This window comes from Garra rufa, chromosome 3 (assembly GCF_049309525.1).
Source record: "Garra rufa chromosome 3, GarRuf1.0, whole genome shotgun sequence".
Lineage (NCBI taxonomy): Eukaryota > Metazoa > Chordata > Actinopteri > Cypriniformes > Cyprinidae > Garra > Garra rufa.
In genome coordinates, this window is record NC_133363.1 from 8626867 (window position 1) to 8647766 (window position 20900).

At 37.0% G+C, this 20900-nt stretch overlaps 1 protein-coding gene across 1 annotated transcript in view; it reads right to left on the minus strand.

The window, feature by feature from the left end:
* The window catches only part of LOC141330903 (myotubularin-related protein 13-like), a 122069-nt gene that overhangs the window by 22585 nt on the left and 78584 nt on the right, over positions 1 to 20900 (minus strand). Inside the window, exons 19-26 of the mRNA XM_073835699.1 lie at positions 19805 to 19932; positions 18200 to 18375; positions 17171 to 17298; positions 16891 to 17092; positions 16598 to 16794; positions 10622 to 10759; positions 6487 to 6570; positions 323 to 397 (exon numbers count right to left, since the gene is read on the minus strand). Coding sequence (XP_073691800.1) covers positions 323 to 397; positions 6487 to 6570; positions 10622 to 10759; positions 16598 to 16794; positions 16891 to 17092; positions 17171 to 17298; positions 18200 to 18375; positions 19805 to 19932 — 1128 coding nt within the window. The remainder of the gene's footprint in view (positions 1 to 322; positions 398 to 6486; positions 6571 to 10621; positions 10760 to 16597; positions 16795 to 16890; positions 17093 to 17170; positions 17299 to 18199; positions 18376 to 19804; positions 19933 to 20900) is intronic.

The following is a 20900-nucleotide window of genomic DNA, read 5'->3' on the forward strand; positions in this document are numbered from 1 at the left end:
AGATTAAGTGAATATTAGCTCATTTAGTAAATGGGGTCAACGCAGCCGCACATCAATGATGATTCAGTACTCTGTCATCAGCTACTACAACACACTAACATAGCGCTGAAACCTCAAAACTGCAGTCACTACAGACCTGCCAGTACAAACTACAACAGAAGTGCTCTTGCCACACTAAAGTTTACTTCAGGAAACCAGAAAAGTCAGCGGTAACCTCATTGTGGAATAACTTTCAGACACTACAGAAGCATGGCTAGAGGTCAAAGAGAGGCTGAGAACATGGATTAGGTTAGTAAGAATGAGTAAAACAGAGAAACTATACCTTGATTGTGAATTCTTCCCTTAGCTGAAGCTTTTTGGTTTGAGTGAGTGAATAGTTTATCCCTGTACCCAAGTACTGGTAGATTAAGGGTGCAGGAGTTGGTGGTGGCACAGAGGAACAGGAAATAAAAACAGAAAACAAAATTCACACACATGCGACAATCACCCCCTCTGAAGACCGACAGGACAGTCATTAGCAGCTCAGCTTACTGAGACAGATGGGAGAGAAATGCTGCAAGCCTGTATAACATTAGGATTTTAAAATTAGAGGTCGACTGATTTATTGGTTTTGCCAAATAGCCAGCATCAACAATGGCTTTTGAAACTGTTTGATGCTAGAAAATGTCTGTTTCAATATTGACAGTATTTATAGAATTACTCAGATTTCAATAAAGAGAAAAAAAAATGTTTTAATATAATACCAGATTATTGGATTTACAGCAAACAAATGCTGACTGCAGATTCTGCCACAATATACAGCAAAACTTAGATTTGTTCAGACACCTTCAACATTTCTCACATTATAACAGATTTTTCGCTATGGTTTAGAAAAAGGTAATAAAATATGACAAGAACTCAAGAGTTTCAGAACAAATTCATCTTGATAATGTCAGATAACTTTGATAGAAAGGTATGTAACAAAACATCAGGTCAACTTTTGATCCCAAATTTGTACAAATGTGAATGGCAGTCCAATGTATTAAGACTTTTTATGTATAATGTCACAGTTTCCTTTATTTTGTTATCCTCACTTACATACATGAACTATAGTGTCCTGCATCCACTAGTAAAAAAAATATCAAAAATGATATCTGGTGTCTGAATAATTTTTGTTTTCACTGTATCATCTTTTTTATGGATATTATTGGAATTTAATCGATGCACATAGCTTGGATCTCTTAAAAGCTATCTGCTATAGTAAGTCATTTTTTCCCCATATGTAGGTTACCGTTTTGGCAAAATCCAATATTGGTCGACCTCTATTTTTTAGGTTACCTGAATATTTCAGATTGATGTGAAGTGCAAAGATGGGGCATCAATGAAGACAATAAGATGGTTCAGTAAACAATCAAAAGGAACATTATGGCAATGAGATGAGTATTTAGAGAAAAGGACATCAAGGAATACAGAAAAATATGAAAAGTATATATGGAAAACTAGACTTTTAAGTTTTTTTTAATGAAAATGGGATTGGTGCTTGGTCTTACAAAACTCGCTTATACAATGGTAAGCTGTTGTTGGTGGTGGCCAGGGCATCGCTATGTGGTTCATAGGGTTTTCTGGGTGGTTATTTACGAGCCCAAGTCAATAGATCTCACTGTCAAGTCTCTAAACTGGGATATGATTCATGTAGCACAAGATACAAGGTGCGTAATGATTCAGACAAATTCATAAGGCTGGGTATTGATTTTACAAACAGATTTGCTTCTGATTCACAAGTTCTTGATTCATTATCAATTCGTTTTGATATGCAGTGCTGCTTGAAAGTTTGTGAACCCTTTACTATTTCCTATATTTCTGCGTAAATATGACCAAAAGCATCATCAGATTTTCATATTAATCTTGAAAGTAGACAAAGACTACCTAGTCAAACAAGCGAGAGAAAAATATTTTCTTTGCCATTTATTTATTGAGAAAAATGATCCAGTGGTACATATCTGTACTTTGCAAAAGTATGTGAATCTTACCTCTCGGTATCTGGTGTAACCCCCTTTTGCTGCAGTAACTAAAGGTAATGTTTGTTGTAAATGCTGATCAGTCCTGCACAATAACATCTAGGAGTTTAAGCCCATTCCTTAGTGCAAAACCACTTAAACTCTGTGATGTGGGTGGGTTTCCTCCTATGAACTGCTTGCTTAGGTTCTTCCTAGGGCTGCAACAACGAATCGATAAAATCGATAAAAATCGATTACTAAAAGCGTTGGCAACGAATTTCATAATCGATTTGTTGTGTCGCGCGACGCAGAGACATTTGGTTGTTATTATATATATTTAAAAAAAAAATTGAGCGCAGAGCGGAGTGGACACATTCGGTCTCTCTCCCGCACTGATGCCAGCAGAGTTCGGCACCTCATAAGCTGTGTTTCCATCCAAAAATGCGAATTTAACTTATGCGCAAAACTGGAACATTTGAGCATAAAGCACCGTTTCTACATTATATATATATATATATGCTGCCCCGATTTATATCAAACATGTTTGATATTTAAGCCTACTTTGGCTAGCGTACTTTCACAGCAGCCAATGCTCGATCGCAAAACAGCTGCTGTACGGGTCGTTGGATAGTGGAGATGGAGAAAACAACTTCTATAGTTTTTGTAACACTGTCTGTCTGTATAATGTGTCGAAAACATACCACAACCGTGAGGAGAAAGAGGAGCTCTGCTGAGGTGAAATCGTCTCAGTTTTGAATAGGGCTGTGACGGTGGCACGTTGTTTTTTTATATATAGCCTACACTTCAGTCAGCTAACAAGCAGCCTGAAAACGCTAAAATAAATCAAAGAAATAATATATTTAATTAAGAAAGTAGCCTAAGAGTATTAAATAGGCTATTAAACAAACATTCCTTGTAAAAATGTCCGACAGCTCATCAATTTTTGGCCGACTGAATTTCCAGTCCGACTGTCTTTTTTTCTCTTTCTCTTCCTCATTACACAGCTGCTGTTTTTAATAGCAAAGTGATTACATTTATTTTCGTTCCTTTAGTTTATGAAGTTAATTTAGAGATATATTTGGAACACTTTTTGTTTGTTAAATTCAAGTTTTTGTTTTTTAAAGTTATACCTAGCAAACAGCGGCAGACAGATCAAAAGCCTGCTTAATTCATCGCGATTTAAATTAAAATCCATTGATATAAAAAACTTAAAACATATCACAATATTAGTTTAATCATTCAATCAAGATAATTCCAAAGTTTGTGCGGAGAGAAGCGCGCTTTGCAGCGCATGGAGACGCCAGTGCAATGTGGAATTTCTTTTTTGCTCATAAAGGTAAGAGTAATTTACCACCCGGGCCGGAACTGTAAAGGGTCTACCTTAGTTTGTGTGTACTAACAGTATCAACAAAATGTGCTCTTAAAGAAAACAAACAGAATACGCTTGATATCTTTGGTTTAAACAGGAGCGCTTCACAATAATTAACCGAAACCCAGGTAATTGCCTCACAAACACAATATCTATAGAAAGCTTTAAATTATTATTTTACTATAAAACGAAATAATTAAAATCGAAAACAAAACTCTTTCATTAGCTAATCAATAAAGATGCATTAGGCATTAATGAGCAGATGGCAGGATCGTCAATTTCATCTTTGCAACTCTGAATCAGAAAATACTAGTTTATTAATAAGTAATTCGAATATTTTCTTAATTTTTGCCTTGACACATTCATGGTAATTACTTTTGCTGGGGCTTTGAGGCCAGTTTTGCGTGCATTTGAATGCGGAACTCTTCCAGCTGGTCGCTGCTGATGGCAGGACACTAAACATCGCCATGGCAGAATGAATGTAGCAGAAAGTTAGTCAAGTTATCCCGTTCCAGCGTGCAAAGTCACATGACTTTTTTAATGCGCACTGAGGAATTTAATTTGAGAGGCTTCTTGATGGGAAATGCCGCATGTACACCACAGCAAGCCGCTGTCTTGACGGATAGTAATTTTAGTTTATTTAGTCTATATATTTGGCAGATGTAAAGCATACATGTGTATGTTTTTTGTGTTAGTCCATTTTTATTTTATTATTATTATTATTATTATTATAACAGTTCAAGGAGCAACATGTTCGTGCACTTTCTAAAGATTTTAGTTCTGTTTTTGAATAAAGGGTTGTAAATCCCTTTTTTTTATCCGATTCATCGATTAATCGAAAAAATAATCGACAGATTAATCGATTATTAAAATAATCGTTAGTTGCAGCCCTAGTTCTTCCGCAACATTTTAATTGGATTAAGGTCTGAACTTTGACTCAGCCATTTCAAAACATTAACTTTGTTCTTCTTTTTAACATTCTTGTTGTCTTGCTGCATGTCCCATGATCTCTTGAGACTCTGTTCTTAAACTGATGTCCTGATGTTTTCTTTTAGAATTTGCTGGTATAATTCAGAATTCATCAATGATGGCAGGCTGTCCTGGCCAAGATGCAGTAAAACAAGCCCAAGCCATGATACTACCACCACCATGTTTCACAGAATCTATAATTTTGACCCATGCAATGTATTTTTGGCTATTGCTACAAATATACCCCAGCGACTTAAGACTTTTTTTTGTGGTCCAGGGTCACATATAAACTTGAAAGAATGTGGGAAGTTTTGTTGAAAGAAACGGTTAAACTTACTGAAACTTACTTACTATGTGACCGGGGACTTAATTAGTTTTAATCAGCATGGGTATATTTGTAGCAACAGCCAAAAATACATTAAAAGGGTCAAACATATCAATTTTTCTTTTATGCGAAAAATCATTTGGATATTAAGTAAAGATCATGTACCATAAAGATATTTTTCCATAAATAACCATAAATATATCAAAACTTAATTTTTGATCAGTAATATGCATTGCCAAGAACATCATTTGAACAACTTTAAAGGCGATTTTTTGCACCCTCAGGTTCCAGATTTTCAAAAAGTTGTATCTTGGCCTATCCTAGCAAACCATGCATCTATAAAAAGCTTGTTTATTCAGCTTTCAGGCTTTCAGATGATGCATAAAAAAGTCCCTTATGATTGGTTTTGTAGTCAAGGGTCACATATTTTGTGCTATAACTAGTTGTAAAGGGTAAGAAACGACCAGTTTATGTGCCATCCACACTTCCACTTGAAGTGAAGCATCTGGATGCAGTGTCACAACACATTAAAGAGCAGCAAATCGGTATTTACTGTTTGAATTATGTAATAAAATTGACAGATTTTGAAAAGATTTTGTTCACCAGAAAACAGCGTGGTCTAAAAGGTTGATTTTAGAATTTAAGAATTGATATCGGTTCATCAAAATGAAGATTAAAATTGACTAGCTTTTTTTTCTTCAAATCCCTTACCACATGTATAAGCAATACTTTTTGATGCTTGACTTAGCAAATCCAAGTAATTACAAAAATAATGTTACCAAAAATGAGGAAATGAAAAATCAGTTCCACATTTCTGCGAAGAGCTCATGATGGGAAATGTCTTAGTCTGCACCTGCTGGAGTATATTTGGCTGTGGTGAGACAAAGACCTGTCTAATTTCAGTGCACAACAGCAAAAAAGTGAGTCTTCAGCAGCAGCTGCCATCTATAACCCAGATTTCGAGAAATATGACGAGAATCATCACTGAATCATGACGTCAACCCAAACCCATCAACTGGCACTTGCATCTTTTAACCAATCACTCTTAAAACCATGAGCTCTTTTCCAAGAACTCAACTCATCATGACCTGACATAACACGTTTTACACTAAGACATGATGTCCAAAACAAGACAAATGCAATAACAAGATTATATAATGGGGTTCAACAAATAAAAAAGACTAGTTCATCCAACAATGACAATGCTGTCTTCAATTACACAATCATGTTGTTTAAAACCCTGGTGACTTTCTATTTTCTATGACAGAATATCACGTAACATAAAATCCTGATGAATGAACTCTTTGATCTGAGGTGAGCGCTTTTGAAAAGTGGAAGTTTGAATTCAGAAGATGTGAATATCTGAGTCTAAATTGGATCTATGTAATACCCTTCCCATGGTGTACAATAAAGCTCAAGACCTTCCAACTTTGATTGTAGTATCATGTTCAAAAATACTGTGCAGATATTGACCTAACTGGGGAGGTGAATACTTCTGCACCACTTCAAGATTAAAAAAGCATTCGCAATGGGTGTTCTGAACGTATCTACATGGCTAGCTTTTTGGATTTTATGAAACACTCTGTGTACTTTGGAGATTTGTGGTGACAAATATCTGCAAGTTCAGCAGAACTATCACCGCAAAAAATGAAGGAGCGGGCCAAAGTCAAAACAGCATTAGCGTGTGTATGTGTGTGGGAAGAGTTGTGGTCTGTGACAGAACACAGATAATGAGATATCAAGACAGAAGACAGTAAACTAACGATATCAGATGAAAGATGGGGAATTGGTTTGACGCTAAATATCTCCTTGGAGTCAACGGAAATGAAAAATAGAGCCTCACTCACCTCCTCTGGTGAAGCTATTGGTGAAGGAAATGTCCAAATGGACAGGGGCCATCTTAGGTATTCTTGATGCCCTTCTTTCGCTTGCTAAACAGATAAAAACACACAATCACACACACCATGCTTCACATACAAACAAGCCACCATGGACTTTTCCCAAACCTAGTGAGCTGCCAACAGATACCAAACTCTGATCTGAAATGTTCTTCGTGGGTCTGTTAAAGGAGCAGTTCACTTCCAGAACGAAAATTTACAGATAATGTACTCACCTCAGATGTTCATGCTTTTCTTTCTTCAGTCATGACGAAATTTAATTTTTTGAGGAAAACGTTTCAGGAATTATCTCCATATACCAGACTTTTATGGTGCCCACAAGTTTTTTTTTTTTAAGGAAATTTACAGGAATGCACTGAATTTTCGGCAACTAAAATTATTTGGCCGAAAATAGCAAAAAAAAAAAAAACCCAAAAAAACTCTTCTTAAGCGAAAAGGCCAAATAAATTCTACCTAACAATTAGGGATGCACCGATCCACATTTTTTCACTTCCGATCCGATTCCGATACCTGAATTTGGATATCTGCCGATACCGATACTATTCCGATACCAGAGCTCTATTTGCTTTTATATCACTATGACTATTATCATTATTGTTGATTTTATGAGGCTGTAACAAACTTCTCTACAAGCAAGTCTAAGTATCTCCCAAAAAGCAACTTGAGGTAAGTATGAGGTTAGAAAATGGCAGAAATCCCATCCTGAAAACAAATATGCAACTTTAAGGGTTTAAATTGATATTTATTTAAATTTCAAGACAGGGTTACTAGATACTAGTGCAATATACACTCTTGTTGCATAAAACAAAAAGGTTTTCAAATATTTGAAATAAAAAATAAATATTCACACTATAAATAGAACAATGTGCATCTGATCAACATAAATTCAGTAAATTCTTGCTTGTGTAGCAGCAACAAAATAAGGTTTTCAAATGTTAAACATTTTGAATAAAAGTGCAATAAGTGCACTTTTCGGATCAGCAAAAAACAAACAAAACAAAAAAAGTTTGTTGTTTATTAATTACTGAATGCTTACTTTAAGTACTTCTAATCCACAGCAAAAACTAGCTGAACTAATATAATAAGTAACAAAACAAGAACATTAACACAAATGACAAGTGTAGATGAATACAACATAAAGTTACTAATAAAATCAATAATACTAGTATTCAGGTGCAGAAATTTAATAATTCATTGATAAATAACTAGTGCTTCTCACTGCAGGTATTTATAGGATGCTGTCTCTTTAAGGCCCAATGCACGTAATACTGGCACGCATCTCCTTCTCAGCTGTTTCGGTTCACTGAAGACATAACCGACGGTGTTACCAGAATAAAACAACGGGTATTTAAACATAACTTTGTATGAATGTTTCTGTTCAAGAGACGTTAAAGAGTAATCAGTCTGTGAATCGCGCAGTTTTAATCACGTCTCTCTCTCTCTCTCTCTCTCTGTGCGCGTGCTCGCTTCAGGTGTGTGCGGCAACGTTAAAAACAGAAAATAACACGCACGAAGTCTACAAATTATAAACTTTTACTCTATGATGGGTAATATTTAACAGTTAATCTACTAAATAAATCCATGAGGTGCCACCTCTTGGAACAACGGCTTTGCAAACATTGAACGTTGCTGTCTTTGCGGCGTTTCCGACCGTAAAGTATTTCCACACAGCGGACATGTATGACGCTCAATGCTAAACTGCTACCTGCAAACTGAAGATTTCCTGAAAGGAGGCATGTCATCTCTCTCAGTGTCTCATTGGAGCACAGACACGTCACCTAGCCCGGGATCACTTGTGAAGTCATTTCAGCAGACAGCACTGTACGTAGACATAACTCTGGATCGGAAATTTCTCTAGGTTGGATCGGAAATTTCCGATCCATTAATTAAGCTGGTATCGGAACCCGATACCGATACTGGATCGGATCGGCCCCATCCCTACTAACAATGACGTGACGGGATCAAATAGTGGTGCGCACTAATGCAGCAAACATGTGGGCAGTGTGGAAGCATTTAAAACTGTCAAAGAAAGACGCAAAAATCATTACAAGCACTGACAGCACGAGACTGTTTAGTATCTTCGATGAGAAGAGGAAGGGGTGGTAGTTGCTGGTTACTGTATGAGGACTGAAATCACGAAATAGCCTTAAACCATTAGTAAATAAACTACCGAATGTTATGTTGTCTAATACACACACAAACTTTATTTATTCTGACAGCGCTGCACAAACTCGTTTGCCAGGGTTCAAAGTCCAAAGCGCGAGAGAGAAATCTGCGTAATAAGAATCATTCATAAATCTGCTGCTGTCAGCAAAAAGTAGTACTAAGGGCTATCTTGCAGGTTTCCGTCAAAATTAAAGTCAACATTCATATATGTTAGTATTGTAATTTTACTGTTGTTCTGTAAAATAAAATAAAAAGACAAAAATAATGATAACAATTATTACAACAGCTCTATTAATAAATTTATTTATATTTCCGCTTTGCTCAGCAAGGCTGCATTTATTTGTACATTAAAAACACATGCCTGATTCAAGAAGGTGGTCTTAATAATGGCAAAAGAATATTATTCTACCAACTTATTAATTTTAAGTTAAATTGTGCTTTGTTGGTAGACTATAATGTCTACTAGAATGTTAAAAATTTTCAGTGTTAAGTAAAAAAAACAAACAAAAAAACAAGACAAAACTGTAAAAAAAAGCTAATATTGGCTATTTAATTTATGCAATGGTGAAAAAAAAAAATGGACAAAAACAAAAAAAACATGTTCGGTAATCGCCCTTTGGCCCAAGTGTTTAATTTTGTTCGGCTTCAGCCAAGAATTTTCATTTCGGTGCATCCCTACAAATATATATACGTTTTAACCTCAAATGCTTGTCTTGTCTAGCTCTGCGTGCATTCCGGTTCCGGTATGTCGAAAAACTCCAATCTCATTTTTTTCGTCCTACATTGCTCCAGAAGTACTGACCCAATGTTTACAAAGTGAATGTGCAAAGATCCAATGACCTTTACTGCAAAAACAGCGACTGTACAGAGCACGCATGTGCATGGCAGAGCTAGACAAGACAAGCATTTGAGGTTTCAAAAGTATAGAAATTATTATTATTTTTTTTAGAAAATGTTGTTTTGCTAGATAAGACCCTTATTGCTCGGCTGGTGTCGTTTAGAAAGACATGAACATCTTGGATGACAATGGGGTGATTACATTATCTGTATTTTTTTGCTCTGGAAGTCACCTATTCATCAGTCCTCAACTGACTTTCACCTAATTTCATAATTACCATCTAAGAAGCATAATCCATAAGCTTTGTTTGCACGTTTACTGACTTGCTGTTTGGTAAAGCCTTTTTGTTTTAACAATGGCTATGATGCCATTCTAGATAGGCAACTCACTAGGTTTTGGAACCAAACACATTAGACATAAATGCTTGTAGTTAGTAAACATCTCAACTCAACTCCGAAACCCACTTTTGCAGGCCATAACAAACATGGATTAGTATGGATCAATCTAGCTTATTGATTCTGGCGTGGCTCACATGCAGCAAAAGATCATTTTCATGGTCCAATTACACAGTAAATGTTTTAAGGAGACAACAACGCCCAAGTCAGATTCCGGTCTGGTCTCTTGTTGTAACCCATCTCGGCTATCAAGCCCCGAAGGTCTGTTTTGAATTGAGAGAACTTAAAGCTGCCACTATCAGAAACAAGATGAGCCATTTGCTGTTTTTTTATCCAGCAGGTGGGGATAAATGTAACATTATGGTGGCGACGCTGCATAGCTGACGGGGCAGGATCTGTGTGGTCTAAGCCATATGCAGTACGGCTGTGGAGAGCAGTGAGTGCAAGGAGAAAGATGGATGGGAGGTGACCTCGACATGTCCTGCTCTCCCTTACATAACCACACAATTGTGCTCCAGTTCCTTTGGAAATCAGCCCAAAACATAAATAACATTTTGTGCAACCAAGAGGAAACCAGGAGGAGATAAGAGCCTTGAAGAACACAAAAAGGGGCAAAAACAAGTCTAAACAAGAAAGTGAAGAATCAGGCTTCGAGTAAAGGATGCACCTGATGTCCATGCAGTACCTGGGGACAAGCCGATGAGGGAACGGTTGGTGAGAGTGTTGCTGCCGTTGGGTTTGAAGTAGATGGGGATGGAGCTGAGGATGGCCTGCAGGTATTTCTCTTGTTCCAGACTGCTGGAGGTCTCTGAGGAGGTCGGAGCTGGAAACAGCAAGAGAGCATCATTAGAACAGTCGTTTTTCTCTAGACAACTTCTTTGAAATATTACATAGCCAGACAACAGGATACATTTAATTATATTGCATTTTAAAAAGAATTAAAACTTACATAAAAACAAACTTGCACACATAAAATCAAGATGTAAACAGAATAGTGTCAAAATTAGCGCATTAACGCAGGAGATTATTTTTTTTTCCAGTTTAACAGTGTTAAAACTGCTTCTTGTCTCTTTATTTTTCCAGTTTAACAGCATTAAAATGGCTTCTTGTCTCTTTTTTTCTTGACGAGAAGAGTTTATTTAGTTGTAGAATCAACTGGAAAATAGAATGAGAAGGTATATATAGTATAGATCAATTGCAATTAATTTCAGAAAAAAATGTGAGATTGACAATTTTTCCTCTGCAATAACAATTATTCGTTTTAGAGGACATACAAAACATACACTACCAGTCAAAAGTTTTTGAACAGTAAGATTTTACTTTTTTTTTTTTATCTCTTCTGCTCACCAAGCCTGCATTTATTTGATCCAAAGTACAGCAAAAACTGTACAATTTTGAAATATTTTTACTATTTAAAATAACTTTTTTATTTGAATAATTTTTAATGTATTTTATTCCTGTGATTTCAGAATAATTTTAATATTCTGATTTGCTGCTCAAAAAACATTTATTATTACCATTATTATGTTAAAAACAGCTGAACAGATTTTTTTCAGGTTTCTTTGATGAATAGAGAGTTCAGAAGAACAGACTCTAAGATTTTGAATGGTATAGTGTATAATGTTACAAAAGCATTTTATGCCAGATAAATGCTAATCTTTGGATCTTTCTATTCATCCAAGAATCCTGAAAAAAATGACTCAACTGTTATAAATATTGATAATAATAATACTAATAATAATAATGATTATTTCTTGAACAACAAATCAGCATATTAAATGATTTCTGAAAGATCATGTGACACTGAATAGTGGCGTAATGCTGAAAGTTTAGCTTTAATCACAGGAATAAGTTACATGTTAAAATATATTCAAACAGAAAGCAGTTATTTTTGATTTATGTCCTATCAAATAAATGCAAGATTTGAAAACAGAAAAATGGTATAGAATCACATTTAATTAAATATATCAATATATATCTCACAGTTTGTGTTAATAAAAATGTGTTTTGAAAACACGCAGCCTTGTCATACAACAGAAATCCTAGAGGAAATATCTTATGGCACCAATATGTAGTTGAACAATCAGGGGCATTCTGTCAAAAATGTTGAGAACAGGACTAAATGACCAAAGGTCTGGTCCACAGGGCAGGTTCTTCTTTCCAAAAACCACCTACGACAGGAAGACACTGACTCAGACATTAAAAAATGACCCACCACAGTTTGTTTCCTTTGCATTTCATTTAAGAGTGAGTTTTTCGTAAATCAATAGACAGCCACGAAAGGTATATAAATATTGTTGCAGTAGTTCCTAGGAAAAGTCTGGCTACCTTTGTCGAATCCAGAGATTATTTCATTCTGAAAAGTGCTTGTTGTATGAAACTAGCACTTTGTAAACAAAAACCTCATATTCTCGTAAACATGTTCTCATATTCTCGAAAGTTGCATGAAGTCATCCAATCAAGATTAGCGCTTGCCAGATTAAGGAATCACTATCCAGTGTTGTTTGCAACATCCATAAGGTAGTCAGTGAACAGCCTGTGAGCAGTTGTCTAGGGCTGAGACTAACCATTTAAACTATTTAAACCTTCCCCAAGACTCCTTGACGTAATATGCATATTTAGTAGGGGTGGGCGATATGGCAAAAGTATCATATCACGATTTTTTTCAGAAATATCGCGATTCACGGTTTTATCACGATTCTTTGTCATGTTGGTTTTACTATTTTGCAAGTTGTCTGAGCAGAACAGCCAAACTAATTTCCCTGTTTCAAAGCCTTACAAGGTAACACAATATAACATAAAAAGAATGACAGATGTTTACGCCAAAAATAAGCAAAGCTAAAAATCTTTGTCATTTTGTAATATTTGTTATTAAAAAATAAGAACAAAGATAGGCTACATGCTACAAATACACATAATATACAAATAAAACAAACTTAATAATTTATAGGTACAGTGGGTGTATTTAGCAGTAGCATTCAAGAAATTGAATTAACAAATATAAAAAAAAACACATTATGCATAGACTCTTATTAAAGTGCCCCTATTATGCCATGTTAAAGGTAGTTAATATTGTTGTAATAGTCTCTTAAAACAGGTTTACATGTATGCAAGTTCAAAAAACACTTTAGTTTTCTCAAAAATTAGATTTAATTTTACCCCGTTTCTAAATGATTCGTAAACGACTCGTGTGAAGCAGTTCGAAGAATCAGTCTCTCTAAACCCCTCCTTTCAGTGAGCCCTCACTGCTGTGATTGGTCAGATGGTGCAGTCCTTTTGGATTGGTCTACCGCTTCAGCGCAAAACGAAACGCCCATTGGCATAACTGAATGACAGCTGTGGAGACCTGTTAATGCGTAGAAAAGATAGCCTCGATTTTACCCTATCAATTCGAGCCGGAGTCTGACGATGAAACGGTTGAAGTGGCACATCGACAAGAAACTGTTTTGCAAGCACGACTGGAGCAGGACGTTTCTCAGTGGGTGTCATATTATAACTGTGGGAAGTGCTTGCAATTTGCTTTTGTAAGCGAACCGGGCACACCTCTACGTTGTGAACTTCAACACTGTAACGTACAACCCATAACACTGCGTTAAGCCATCGTTTATCATTATCATTACTTAAACTAATAAGGCAGACAGACAGTCAAGCTGCATCAATCACAATTTTTAGACTACATTGCACTCACAGCTGAACAACAGAACTACAGAAACGCAAGTTAGCCGGTTACCAAGACATGTGCGGGGTTGTTACACACCATAACGTACACAAAGACGTATTTTGAACGATCGCTAGAAAATACAATCATCAATTATTAATCATACTTACAGGTAGAAGTTCAGAGGAGCAAGCCGGTCCAAATAAACTGGGCACTGATCCATTTTTTAAAACCAAGCGTTTGGTGAATCTCGCGTTGTAACGTTACTCCCCAAGATTGGAAAAACAGTCATCAGTAAAATGACGCGAACACAACACAAGATTGGCATTGGACTGCTGAGGTGTTGAAAAAATTAATGTTAACCACTCATTCTTGGTAGTTTCATCTTTCGGAAGGGCATATAAAACAAATTCCCTCGCAGGGCGTCTTCTTGACATGATGTAACGTTAATCCACGTGAAAATGGTAGGCCTACTGTTTGTGGGCGGGCAAGTTGTTCGCGAAATTGAACGTGGGCGGACATTACGCAAATGTGTAGCTCGTGACGTGTGGCCGTTACAGAAAAAAGATTCGAATTGCTGACGACTCGTTTAGGCGAATGTGAGCCGACTCTTTTTTTTGTTAGACAAAAACTTCATTTATAGTGCACTGTCGGCGTCACAACTTTGCAGATAGTTTATGTTCACATACAGCTACATGACACACTACATGAAATATCATATTTGAAAAGGCATAATAGGGGCACTTTAAAGCAACTGTATTAAAGTTCTACAGTCAAGAGAAGTGAGTAATTCTTTATTATTAGTCTACCATCACCCAAAAATGACAATTCTGTCATCATTTTTTTTTACATAAAAAATGTTGAACATAAACCTTAGTTTGAAGATTGTGGGTAACCACACAGTTGCTTGGTCCCCAGTTACTTCAACAGTATTTCCCCCCCCCACTATCAAAGTCAAAGTATCAAAGTTAATTCTTTTGTGTTTAGCACAAGAAAAAATTAACAGAGGACAACAAGTGAGTGAGTAATTTGTTTGGTGAACTGCCCCTTTAAAGGAGAACTCCGGTGTAATATTGACCTAAAGTGTATTGAATCATGATACCGAGTGTGAACGTACCTTGCATATTTCATCTCGGTTTGTGTCCTGCTGTCCGAAATCTGGGGTCAGTTAGCCGATGCTCACAACAAGTTGTCAATGAGAGCCAATAGGGCATCGAAGAAGCCATGTAAATAAATCACTGTTTTACGCCATTTACGAGGCACAAAATAGCTCCACACTTCATTGGTAGACTTCCAAGGGCCCTGACATTTAAAACGAGACATTGAGAACTCAGAAAAAGCACCGGTAGTTTATTTACAAGAAGATTTATACAGACATCTTCCACCAGGAACAGACTGGTCGCCGCCATCTTAAATGTAGTCACGATAAGTCGAGTGTCGAGCACGAAGGAAACTACAACCTGATACACTGATAACCTGATAAATTCATTGGTGCTCGACACTCGATTTATCGTGACTAAGTTCAGGATGGCGGCGACCGGATTCTCTTTTCCAGGTACTGTCTGTACAAATCTTCTTGTAAATAAACTACCGGTGCTTTTTCTGAGTTCTCAATGTCTCGTTTTAAATGTCAGGGCCCTTGGAAGTCTACCAATGAAGCGTGGAGCTACTTTGTGCCTCGTAAATGGCGTAAAACAGTGATTTATTTACATGGCTTCTTTGATGCCCTGTTGACTTTCATTGACAACCTGTTGTGAGCATCGGCTAACTGACCCCAGATTTCGGACAGCTGGACACAAACCAAGATGAGATATGCAAGGTACGTTCACACTCGGTATCATGATTCAATACACTTCAGGTCAAAATCACACCGGAGTTCTCCTTTAATAACAATCGGCAACATGTTTAGTTCTGTCGCTTTAAGAGCTGCACACATCTAATTTACAGGACCGCGTCCGTTTTTCTCTCAACTGTTTATTTTCACTTTAGACATAACCAACTGTGTTCACATGTAATACTTGTGTGGTTTTGACAGTATTAGTGAATCAGATGCCAAAGATAGCTTAGTCCAGTAATCAGGCGATATTTGACAGGCTTTAGCACGTGCTTCAGGTGAACGAAATAAAGTTATTTACCATCAAGACTTTAGGCCCCGTTTACACGAAGGGAAAACGCAGATATTTCCCTGCGGTTTGGCCTCTCATTTACACAAAAAACCCGTTTTTATCACAGAAAACGATTATTTCTAAAAACTCCGGCCAAAGTGGATAAATTAGAAAACGCCGTTTTCGCGTTGTAGTGTGGACTGTGAAAACGGAGGCTTTTGAAAATGATGACGCATATTTATAATCATGTGACGCATATTGTACCAATAGATATCTATGTTTACACCAGTAATTGTGCCTGTGCTATTCACACACTGCTGCTAAAGAGATTTACCTTGTACACTCTTCAAATTACAGTCCTAAAATGATGACGGAAAATTTACTCACAGTTGCTGTCCTGCAAAACATGACGACAACTGCTTTTCAGATCAAATATGAATGAGCGTGATATAGACGCGTCAGTGGATAATGAGATATTTCCGTAAATTATCCCGCCAGAAGAATTGCGTGAAAACTTATTACGTCTGTATAATTTTGGAGGCTTTACGCATGCGCAGTAAGGCGAATTTGATGTTTTCCTACGTTTCAGTGTGGATGAGAAACTTTTGGAAAACGCTTGGAAACGCTAGTGTGGACGGAGAGCGTTTTAAAATGAAAACTCCGTTTTCAAATGTATCCGGATTAATGTAAACGTAGCCTTAGACATGCAAATAATGTACTTTTGTGATATAAGTGCAGTGTCCCATGAGTGAATGTATGTCCTGTTGTACAGTATATTAAGACAGAGGCAAGCTGTAGCATGATACTACGATATGTTTTCAAAAGCAGATGGTGTAGACATTTTAATCGTTCACGATCAAAAATCATCATATCGCAATATTTAGCTGCACAAACATACCTGCTGAAGAAGGATTCTGAGACTTGAAAAGTCCAACCACGCTCTTGCTGTGAAAACCACCTGAACGGAGTAAAACCGCTTTGGTGCGAGGGTGTTTCCAACACACGACCGGCAGACGGTTGTGCCGGTAGCAGCGGGAAACCTTATGGAGACTGCTGTCTTGCACAGTTTGAGGCACCACCAGGAGACCTGGGTAACTGTAAAAGACAAATATTATCACCATTTCGAAAAAGACTCAGGCGTTCTAGCTGAGAGATTGCAAAACAAAGTCTAGGTGTTGGGTTGCTTCTTGCCTGCGACACAATGAGTACAGCCTGTTGACTGCTGTGACACGGAACTGCTCTCCGCTTTTAGACCGTGTGGAATTAGAGCTAATGGTACCCAGGCCCATCCTCTGGTAGTCACGAAAACAGGCTCGCTCCACTAACTGCTCCATAGTGGACTTCTCTGACGCCTTCAGTGTGCTGCTGGCAGGGGGCTCACCATCATCTGAGACTGAAACATCAATATCAAGCAATTAAATGACCATTACTACTGACAGTACATTTTTCTAACATTGCGACCTGTACTTACTGGAGATGTCATCATCCTCGTGCCACGTCATGCGACTGCCCTTTTCGTTTTTCTTCAGAGTGGTTTGGCGGCCCATCGTAATCTTGCCTGCCCTTTTAGCCCCTTTCACAATGGACTTCGATAGTGTTCTACAAGAAACAGATTTTCATTTAATTGAACAATACACCCAAAATTCAGTCATTATTTGCTCACCCTCGTGTTGTTCCAAAGCTTTATGACTTACTTTCTTCCATGGAACACGAAAGGAGAATTTAACAACATCTTGGCCACTCTTTTACATATAATGAAAGTGGATGGGGTCAAGCTCCAAATATGACAGAAAAATATCATTAAAGTAGTCCATATGACGTGCGTGTGGTATTCTGAGTCTGCTGAAGCCATACGATAGCTTTGTGTGAAGTACAGATACTATAAAAAGAAATTCCAGGACTTTCAAGGCCTTTTCAAACACTACTTTTTGATTTTCAAGGACTTCAATCAGACACTTACTTATCGAACAATGTCTTCTATTTCAAATTCTAAAAAAAGAGAAACTGATAAATAAAAATATACTAATAAAAAATTGTCAAACTTAAAGTGAAGCACATGCAAAGTATTTTTACTAATGTATTATAAAGTATACTGCACTTTTACTATAGTAAAACCATGGTTAATTTTATATATAGTTAATATGTATAGTAATTTTTTATGTTTTGCTAGATAAGACCCTTCTTTCCTCGGCTGTGATCGTTTAGAGCCCTTTGAAGCTGCATTTTGGAAGTTCAAACTCGGGGGCACCAGAGAAGTCCACTATATGGAGAGAAATCCTGAAATGTTTTCCTCAAAAAACTATTTCCTTATGACTGAAGAAAGAAAGACATGAACATCCTGGATGACAAGGGGGTGAGTACAGCTTCTGTAAATTTTTGTTCTGAAAGTGAACTACTCCCTTAAGTTTTTTTTTTTTAAATTTCACAATAAATATTGTATTGTGGACTTCATATCGAGAGATTGTGATATTTTTACATTCCTATAAAACATTGCACTGACCGGAGACCTGTGTTTCTCTCTTTCTGCTTGGGTAATATGAGCTGCGGGGCTGTCTGTCCTGCTGCGAAGGCAAAGGTGCTGAAGATGGATGGTGGGCAGCGTATCCGTTGCAGGTGTTTCCTGAAGATCTCCACCATCTCTGAGCTCACCTCCTCATCAAACGCCACCTTAATTAACTAAAACAAAACAGGACATGCAGTCAGAGGGATTTAGCTAACAGTTTAGGATAGAACCGCCATACCTTCATGTAACAAGAAAATCTGCAAATAATCATTAGAAATTTTTGGGGGCAAGAGAAATGACTTGCAGAAGTGCTCTGAGCTGGAGAGCAGCATGGAACAAGATCTTTTCCCACTTTTCTGGGGAGAACATTCCAAAATGAGGTTTGGCCGCACAAACGTTTGTCTGCGTGACCCCATATCCCCTCTCCACCTCCCCAGCACTCCTCTATCTCTGCTCCTCAGGGGTCTGACCCGATCTCTCGCGCAGACTGCAGGTCTTAATGAGATCCTGATAATGTACCCCAGACACCAACTGTTGGCAGCCACACATGGGCAGACCAGCACAAATGACCCTCGCTTCCATACAGGGCCTGATTTTACAGCTTAAGTTAGTAAAACGATAGGAATGAGCCATAAAATCTTTATGGCCCTATAGTCCATGCATAGTGAAGAACACAACATGTGCTTCTCTTGCTCTGTCCTCATCCATGAAGAGCCTTCGTGATAACGAGTCAAACAGAGAGAGACGTCTGAGACGTGCACATTCCTCTTCAGCAAACATCAGTTTAATCAAGTTGTTCCTAAAGAGGATTTTTTTACTTAGTCTAAATAAGTGCTCTAATAAAAAGTGTTTTATTACAGATTGCATCTGGTTCACTGAAATCTAATTCACTTTCTGATAAAAAGAGTGATGGTGAGGCACAACAGAGACGTTGTAGGTTCAAAGCAATATGGAGATGACAGGGAAAGCTAACCACTTAAAATGAACCTCTTAAACCTAACGTTATGTCTGCTATGATCCAGTGACATAACTTTTGAAATTTCAGATGTGACCCTGGACCACAAAACCAGTCATAAGGTTAAATTTGACAAAACTGAGATTTATACATCATATGAAAGCTCAATAAATAAGCTTTCTATTGATGTATGGTTTGTTAGGATAGGACAATATTTGGCCGAGATACATCTATTTGAAATCAGAAATCTGAGGATGCAAAAAAATCAAAAAGACTGAGAAAATCACCTTTAAAGTTGTCCAAATTAGGTTCTTAACAATGCATATTACAAATCAAAAATTACATTTTGATATGTTTACAGTAGGAATTTTACAAAAAACCTTCATGGAACATGAACTTTACTTAATTTCTTAATGATTTTTGGCATAAAAGAAAAATCAAAAATTTTGACCCATGCAATGTATTTTTGGCTATTGCTACAAATATACCCCAGCGACTTAAGACTGGTTTTGTGGTCCAGGGTCACATATATGAACAAAAAACACTATTTACTAATGCACAATCCCAAAACTTTAATATTCAACATATCTGGACAACAACTTTCAGATTGAAGCCATTTACTGGCTGGGTATTTTGTGCGTCAGTACCTGGAAAGAAGCAGATCTCAGCTGAAGCCCCTCCTGCATGTTTTGCTGTAGCTGGTTCTGAATGGTGATCTTTTTCTCCTTAGTTAGAGTAGATACCGGAAAACTCCTGATCACCGCCTGTTCGCCAACTGCACAGACACAAACATAAACGCATGAACCCAGCGGGTAAACATAGAACAGTAAACTCTCCAAATTCTTTCGAACAAAGTTCTTTCACAACCTACTCGTGCTTTGTTGTTGCAAACCCGTATGAATTTAATTAAAGAGATTTAAATGCATTTAGTACATACTTGGTTTGACGTCAAACCTGATGTGATGCGGCTTGTGGCGGCAAGAGATAGTCCAACCAAAAATTCTAATTATGTCATATTTACTCGTGCTTATTTGTTCCAAACCCAAAAGATTTTGAAAGACTAAATTGTTTCCAATGAAACCTGAAAGGTTTCTGTTCCTCCATTTAATGTCCAGGTAACCAAAACTTTCAAAAAGGTCATAAAGTTGGTTTGAAGTGATAAACATATAAACACACATACATAGAACATCATGGTAAATAAGTAACAATGTTACTTGTCTGAAAAGAAAAAAATGAATTTTTGGGATGTAAATGTAATTCAAAAAATGTTATTCAGTGTTTTATCAGCTCTTACCTACTTACCTAAATAAGCATATGATAATTGGCCTATTGAATGATTTCCAGGGCATTTTTTGCTTTTCATGTCAAATTCTTAAATTTGATCAGTACATTAAGTTAGAATAATAAAACACTACGGGGATGTTATCAACAAAATCCACTGCAAAGGAAACACAGAAGCTGAATCTGAAGTGGCATTTAGATGCATTTACACACTGTTCAATGAAGCTCAGAGGTAGCATGAATGCATTTACACTACAAAATTACTTGCTAACTATAGTTATGCTATATAATGTTTTCTTTTACATTTTTTGAATATACAAACATGAAATGTTGGTAAAAATGCAAAGACACTTTTGAATATGAAACTAAACCACCAGTAGGTGGTGACTTAGTGAGTGAGTCATTCTTTCAACAGATTCATTCAAACAGCTGATTCATTCGAGAATGAAGCATCTTTACGAA